The sequence below is a fragment of the Salmo salar genome, chromosome 12 (assembly GCF_965601325.2).
Source record: "Salmo salar chromosome 12, fSalSal1, whole genome shotgun sequence".
Lineage (NCBI taxonomy): Eukaryota > Metazoa > Chordata > Actinopteri > Salmoniformes > Salmonidae > Salmo > Salmo salar.
In genome coordinates this window covers 105,377,397-105,385,689 of record NC_138302.1, presented here as the reverse complement: position 1 = coordinate 105,385,689, position 8,293 = coordinate 105,377,397, and the positions used below count along the sequence as shown (strand labels likewise).

Here is an 8,293-nt window from a genome sequence, read left to right as displayed (position 1 = left end):
GGCTGGGATCTGCACTATGCAGCTGTTATTCCATAGGCTGGGATCTGCTCTATGCAGCTGTTATTCTATAGGCTGGGATCTGCTCTATGCAGCTGTTATTCTATAGGCTGGGATCTGCTCTATGCAGCTGTTATTCTATAGGCTGGGATCTGCACTATGCAGCTGTTATTCTATAGGCTGGGATCTGCTCTATGCAGCTGTTATTCTATAGGCTGGGATCTGCACTATGCAGCTGTTATTCTATAGGCTGGGATCTGCTCTATGCAGCTGTTATTCTATAGGCTGGGATCTGCTCTATGCAGCTGTTATTCTATAGGCTGGGATCTGCACTATGCAGCTGTTATTCTATAGGCTGGGATCTGCTCTATGCAGCTGTTATTCTATAGGCTGGGATCTGCACTATGCAGCTGTTATTCTATAGGCTGGGATCTGCTCTATGCAGCTGTTATTCTATAGGCTGGGATCTGCACTATGCAGCTGTTATTCTATAGGCTGGGATCTGCACTATGCAGCTGTTATTCTATAGGCTGGGATCTGCACTATGCAGCTGTTATTCTATAGGCTGGGATCTGCTCTATGCAGCTGTTATTCTATAGGCTGGGATCTGCTCTATGCAGCTGTTATTCTATAGGCTGGGATCTGCTCTATGCAGCTGTTATTCTATAGGCTGGGATCTGCACTATGCAGCTGTTATTCTATAGGCTGGGATCTGCTCTATGCAGCTGTTATTCTATAGGCTGGGATCTGCACTATGCAGCTGTTATTCTATAGGCTGGGATCTGCTCTATGCAGCTGTTATTCTATAGGCTGGGATCTGCTCTATGCAGCTGTTATTCTATAGGCTGGGATCTGCTCTATGCAGCTGTTATTCTATAGGCTGGGATCTGCACTATGCAGCTGTTATTCTATAGGCTGGGATCTGCTCTATGTAGCTGTTATTCTATAGGCTGGGATCTGCTCTATGCAGCTGTTATTCTATAGGCTGGGATCTGCTCTATGCAGCTGTTATTCTATAGGCTGGGATCTGCACTATGCAGCTGTTATTCTATAGGCTGGGATCTGCACTATGCAGCTGTTGCAAGAGCGCATTTTTCACTGGCTGTCCACCTGTTTCAAAAACAATGATTGACAGGCAGCTTAAACTTCTTGAATTCAACCATTATTGGGTTCAAATACACATCTAGATTTGTGAACAGCCGTATCCACAACAACCACAATCCGTAAGGCGCTAATAGCTAAATGAGAGAGCAGCAGTGTGATTCACATCAATGCGCTATGTAGATATGAATAATAAGTGGTATCCGTATCACTGTAGACTACAACCACTGATGTCGTCCTTTACCTCCAAGCGTTTATTCAAGTTGGATCATCTTTGGATGCCGACAGCAGTCGCACCATTGGAAGACACAGCTTGGACTGTAACCTACAAAAGCCTATTCCTGATCTTTTCCCTCGATCCATCAAACACATTTGATGTGTCATTATAGTGGTCTCTGACTTGTGGTCAGACTCGCTCAGGTTGAACCAATTTAAACTTGCGCCTTTTTTAAATGGTGATTTGAACGTCACTGAGTAAACAGAGAAGTTTCTACGATTTTTTTCCCCGCAAACATCCTTTATGAATTTAACAGTAATCCTTGAAGTAATCATCTACTTTTTCTAAAGTATCTGTAATCTGATTACAATATTTTTGCTGGTAAAGTAACGGATTACAGTTATCCGGCTTTTGTAATCCCTTACATGTAAAGGATTACATGTAATTTGTTACTCCCCAACCCTGCTTGTGTGCTGTCCAAATATGTCCAACATCATGATGCCTAAATATGACTAGCGCTGTGAGCCTTCTATGTAAGTACCCAGACAGCCTCTAGTGGTACCTGTAATCACTGCCTCTAGTCTGGGCTACATCAAACTTCAGCATAGTAATCTAAAGTGACAGATATGCACACAGATTTAATTAAAATATATGCTATTTATTTATTAACTAGGCAAGTCAGTTAAGAACAAATTCTTATTTACAATGACGGCCAAACCCTAACCAGGACGACGCTGGGACAATTGTGCGCCGCCCTATGGGACTCCCAATCACGGCCGGTTGTGATACAGCCTGGAATCGAACCATGGTCTGTAGTGACACCTCTAGCACTGAGATGCAGTGCCTTGGACCGCTGTGCCATGCTATGCTACACAAAAGTTAACTGTCGGTTCGTGGTAAAACGTAGTAAGGGTTAAGGTTAGGGCAACAGGGTGATGATGATAGTTTTTGCTCTTGCCCTTGAATTTCCCCAGTCGCTCGAGTTCTTCCGCTTCCTTTTCATGAGAGTGGTCCTGATTGGTTCTCTATTCCCTGACTGACCAGAGACATTACAGAAAGGAAGAGATATAAATTCAAAGGGTGATTGATTGGCAAAAAACGTTGAACGCCGCACCCAGCAGACGGTCGACCAATCGCATTCCCGTTGTTATGCCGTGTCGCTCGGTTGCTAAACCAATCGTCACGCAATCCCTTCTCAAAGTCAGGGTGAGTCGAGAAACTTGTCTATATTTTTATTGAAAGTACATAATGTCACAATACCACAGCTATACTACATTACAGAAAACCAGCTAATTATCTCATATCTTGTGAAAAAAAAATTGTTGTACCACTTGAAATGCATGCTAATGTTGAGTTTCAATTGAAGGAGATTTCTCGTTGTCCCAGAATTGTCTCAGAATCACCCAGAATGCACCACGAGGCCCATTGCGTAATGGGAGTTAATAAGATGCCCATCTCCTCAACAAAATATCTCTGGCGGGACTCAGAGAACTGCTCTGATTGGACCTGATCCGTTTCCAGGGACACGGCGCTCCTCCCGCTCAGAGGACAGGTCAAAGATGGCGTCGTTGAGGTGTTTTCTTCGTTCCGGGAAGGTATTTATTAACTTTAAATCCAAGTGTAGACAATTACCTATTTTGTTCGGATGAGATAAAAACGAGAGCCTTTTTTTTTCTTCTTCTCCTGTGTTGTCTGGTGCAGAAAGCCGTGTCGGTGGTCCTACGGAGGGAGTTGAGCAAGTCGTCTCCGGTCGCGGTGCAGGTGAGGGCTAACGCTAGCATCTATGCTAATAACTTCATCTAACTACATTTACATTTTAGTCATTTAGCAGACGCTCTTATCCAGAGCGACTTACAGTAGTGAATGCATACATTTCATACATTTTTTTGCTGGCCCCCCGTGGGAATCGAACCCACAACCCTGGCGTTGCAAACACCATGCTCTACCAACTGAGCTACAGGGAAGGCTAACAACCTTCAACGTGTTTTCACTAGTTACCACAGACAAAGTCAAAATGGTCTATATCGTAAAAATTCATGAAAACAAAAACGTGCCTTTTTTAATATCTAGATATAGGTGGGGTTTATGACTTTGTGACTTGCAGCTGTCAATTGTGTATACCCCCAAAACATAATATTTGCTTGTGTCATTGAATTGCTTGAACGGTAGCATGTACTGTCTATTCAAGTCATCATAACAAGTTGGCCAACTCACGGCCTATGAACGTCTTATATCGCCTTATCTGCGATGTTAATAAGGCCTGACTGACCCATTTAACAAGGACAGATTCATTTATGCCGGGAATAAACTATACGATTTCGCCAGGTTTTTGCCATCCCGGACACATTTTCATGCTCGGTGTGAAGTCCAATGAGTTAGGATCATCACTTCGGGACTTGCGTCGTTTGAGCGGGTCAAGGACTCACGGATGATGGCTGTTCCGTTCTCTAGACCCCTGTCGGATGTCCCGATCATTTTCAGACATATCAGGAAATTTGATAATGCGTCTTGTAGTATGAGCAGTGCTACAACGCGGTTGGGTAAAGACTACTGCAAATAACCAATGAGCACTCAGCATGTGAGACCAAAACAATGATGGTGAAGAGGAAAGCAACAACACACACCGTGGGGATGGAGGACAGATTGGTGGATAGAAGGGAAACGCCACTGACTTTTCATTATTTCCTCTGCGTTCTACCATGACAGAAACTAAAAAGGTAAAGTCTGGAATGAAAAGGCCTCTGCCCTTCAGCAGTTGCGTACAGGTGCATGACTATTTGATGTTTCTGCACATAACGTGCTAATAAAGCAGTTTGTGGAAATCGAGAAATGTGAGAAATTCCCTGGGTTGGGCTACCCGGGGTTGGGCTGGCCGTTGGGCTACCCGGGGCTGGGCTGGCCGTTGGGCTACCCGGGGCTGGGCTAGCCGTTGGGCTACCCGGGGCTGGGCTAGCCGTTGGGCTACCCGGGGCTGGGCTGGCCGTTGGGCTACCCGGGGCTGGGCTGGCCGTTGGGCTACCCGGGGCTGGGCTGGCCGTTGGGCTACCCGGGGCTGGGCTGGCCGTTGGGCTACCCGGGGCTGGGCTGGCCGTTGGGCTACCCGGGGCTGGGCTGGCCGTTGGGCTACCCGGGGCTGGGCTGGCCGTTGGGCGACCCGGGGCTGGGCTGGCCGTTGGGCTACCCGGGGCTGGGCTGGCCGTTGGGCTACCCGGGGATGGGCTACCCGGGGCTGGGCTGGCCGTTGGGCTACCCGGGGATGGGCTGGCCGTTGGGCTACCCGGGGTTGGGCTGGCCGTTGGGCTACCCGGGGTTGGGCTGGCCGTTGGGCTACACGGGGATGGGCTACCCGGGGCTGGGCTGGCCGTTGGGCTACCCGGGGATGGGCTGGCCGTTGGGCTACCCGGGGCTGGGCTGGCCGTTGGGCTACCCGGGGCTGGGCAGCGTTTCGTTAGATCTTCTGTTTGTTTGACATTAACAATAAATGACATTTTACGGAAACAGTTTAAACATTTTACAGTTTGGTAATTTAGCAAACACTCTTACCAGATCAAGTTAGTCAGTAGTGAGTGCATACATTTTTTTTTTGTACTTGTTCCCCGTGGGAATTGAACCCACCACACCGGCGTGGCGAGCGCCATGCTCTACCGACTGAGGCACAGAGAATAACAACTAGTGAAGGTAGGAGCTAAACACAGTCACAGCGTCGAGCATCCTGTCACTCAGCCTCTTAAGGCGTCCGCATGCTTCCCTGCGGAAACAGTTCGGGGAGAGTTTATGCATATATTATGAAGACATTTTGTCATGTTATTGTTTTGGACTAGGGTAGGTTTTTTTGTTTTTCTTCAGGCTGTTCGGGCACACCAAACCTTCGTCCGTGATTGGTCAACTGTAGGGATTCTTCAAGTATTTGTTGTTCAACGAGCGACCATGTGTTTTCATGCACATTGTTTCATTGAGAAATACTCACCAAACGTCTTAGATGTAAAATTGCGTGACTAAGATCTCTACGGCAATTATGTCAATGACAGATTTCTTGAGTTATCTTAGATTCATTCTGACCATTGAGGAAGAGAATACTGGTTACGGCGTCTCAAAATGGACAAACAGTACTATTGCTGTTTTTTTTTTTTCTTCCTAATCGTTTTTCAAGCCAAGGTCTTAAGGGAGTTTGGAGCACACTTGTTCAGTTCACCTAGCTGACAGCCTACCTGAAGCATTCTCACACCTTAATGTGTTCACCTAGCCCACAGCCTACCTGAAGCATTCTCACACCTTAATGTGTTCACCTAGCCCACAGCCTACCTGAAGCATTCTCACACCTTAATGTGTTCACCTAGCCCACAGCCTACCTGAAGCATTCTCACACCTTAATGGGTTCACCTAGCCTACAGCCTACCTGAAGCATTCTCACACCTTAATGTGTTCACCTAGCCTACCTGAAGCATTCTCACACCTTAATGTGTTCACCTAGCCCACAGCCTACCTGAAGCATTCTCACACCTTAATGTGTTCACCTAGCCCACAGCCTACCTGAAGCATTCTCACACCTTAATGTGTTCACCTAGCCTACCTGAAGCATTCTCACACCTTAATGTGTTCACCTAGCCCACAGCCTACCTGAAGCATTCTCACACCTTAATGTGTTCACCTAGCCTACCTGAAGCATTCTCACACCTTAATGTGTTCACCTAGCCCACAGCCTACCTGAAGCATTCTCACACCTTAATGTATTCACCTAGCCCACAGCCTACCTGAAGCATTCTCACACCTTAATGTGTTCACCTAGCCTACCTGAAGCATTCTCACACCTTAATGTGTTCACCTAGCCCACAGCCTACCTGAAGCATTCTCACACCTTAATGTGTTCACCTAGCCCACAGCCTACCTGAAGCATTCTCACACCTTAATGTGTTCACCTAGCCTACCTGAAGTATTCTCACACCTTAATGTGTTCACCTAGCCCACAGCCTACCTGAAGCATTCTCACACCTTGTGTTCACCTAGCCCACAGCCTACCTGAAGCATTCTCACACCTTAATGTGTTCACCTAGCCTACCTGAAGTATTCTCACACCTTAATGTGTTCACCTAGCCCACAGCCTACCTGATGCATTCTCTCACCCATTAATGAGTTCACCTAGCCCACACTCTACCTGAAGTATTCTCACACCTTAATGTGTTCACCTAGCCCACAGCCTACCTGAAGCATTCTCACACCTTAATGTGTTCACCTAGCCCACAGCCTACCTGAAGCATTCTCACACCTTAATGTGTTCACCTCGCCCACAGCCTACCTGAAGTATTCTCACACCTTAATGTGTTCACCTAGCCCACAGCCTACCTGAAGCATTCTCACACCTTAATGTGTTCACCTCGCCCACAGCCTACCTGAAGCATTCTCACACCTTAATGTGTTCACCTAGCCCACAGCCTACCTGAAGCATTCTCACACCTTAATGTGTTCACCTAGCCCACAGCCTACCTGAAGCATTCTCACACCTTAATGGATTCACCTAGCCCACAGCCTACCTGAAGCATTCTCACACCTTAATGTGTTCACCTAGCCCACAGCCTACCTGAAGCATTCTCACACCTTAATGGATTCACCTAGCCCACAGCCTACCTGAAGCATTCTCACACCTTAATGTGTTCACCTAGCCCACACCCTACCTGAAGCATTCTCACACCTTAATGGATCAATTGGACTGTGAGGGATAATGACTTGAATGTGAACTGCTGTCTCCATGGATCTCTGGTGGTAAGAGGAGGATATGGGTCTAGAACCAGGATGTTAACTCAGCCCCAACTTTTTTGTTTTTTAAAGTGACTTTGAGATGTAGCTTGTAATGAACAGCTCTATATAAAACACAAGCAGTGCATTCGTTAAGTATTCAGACCCATTTACTTTTTCCACATTTTGTTACGTTACAGCCTTATTCTAAAATTGATTAAACAACATTTTTTTCCCCTCGTCAATCTACACACAATACCCCATAATGACAAAGCAAAACAGATTTTTAGAAATGTTTGCAAATTTATTAAAAATAAACTGAAATATCACATTTACACAAGTAGTCAGACTCTTTACTCAGTACTTTGTTGAAACACCTTTGGCAGTGATTACAGCCTCAAGTCTTCTTGGGTATGACGCTACAAGCTTGGCACACCTGTATTTGGGGAGTTTCTCCCATTCTTCTCTGCAGATCCTCTCAAGCTCTGTCAGGTTGCATGGGGAGTGTTGCTGGACAGATATTTTCAGGTCTCTCCAGGGATGTTTAATTGGGTTCAGGTCCGGGCCACTCATGGACATTTAGAGACTTGTCCGGAAGCCACTCCTGCGTTGTCTTGGCTGTGTGCTTAGGGTCATTGTCCTGTTGGAAGGTGAACCTTCACTCCAGTCTGAGGTCCTGAGTGCTCTGGAGCAGGTTTTCATCAAGGATCTCTGTTCTTTGCTCCGTTCATCTTTCCCTCGATCCTGACTACTCTCCCAGTCCCTGCCGCTGAAAAACATCCCCACAGCATTATGCTGCCACCACCATGCTTCACCGGAAGGATGGTGCCAGGTTTCCTCCAGAGGGGGCTCTTTCCATTCAGGCCAAAGAGTTCAATCTTGGTTTCATCAGACCAGAGAATCTTGTTTCTCACGGTCAGAGTCTTTAGGTGCCTTTTGGCAAACTCCAAGCGGGCTGTCATGTGCCTTTTACTGAGGAGTGGCTTCTGTCTGGCCACTCTACCATAAAGGCCTGATTGGTGGAGTGCTGCAGAGATGGTTGTCCTTCTGGAAGTTTCTCCCATCTCCACAGAGGAACTCTAGAGCTCTGTCAGAGTGACCATCAGGTTCTTGGTCACCTCCCTGACCAAGGCCCTTCTCCCCCGATAGCTCAGTTTGGCCGGTCGGCCAGCTCTAAGAAGAGTCTTGGTGGTTCCAAACTAATTCCATTTAAGAATGATGGAGGCCACTGTGTTCTTGGGGACCTTC

General features: G+C 46.9%; 1 protein-coding gene across 1 annotated transcript in view; it reads left to right on the top strand.

The window, feature by feature from the left end:
- Window positions 1-2,798: 2,798 nt before the first annotated feature.
- The window catches only part of LOC106566255 (pyruvate dehydrogenase E1 component subunit beta, mitochondrial), a 46,634-nt gene continuing 41,139 nt past the window's right edge, over window positions 2,799-8,293 (top strand). The window contains exons 1-2 of the mRNA XM_045691994.2: window positions 2,799-2,910; window positions 3,017-3,076. Coding sequence (XP_045547950.1) covers window positions 2,875-2,910; window positions 3,017-3,076 — 96 coding nt within the window. The 5' untranslated portion in view covers window positions 2,799-2,874. The remainder of the gene's footprint in view (window positions 2,911-3,016; window positions 3,077-8,293) is intronic.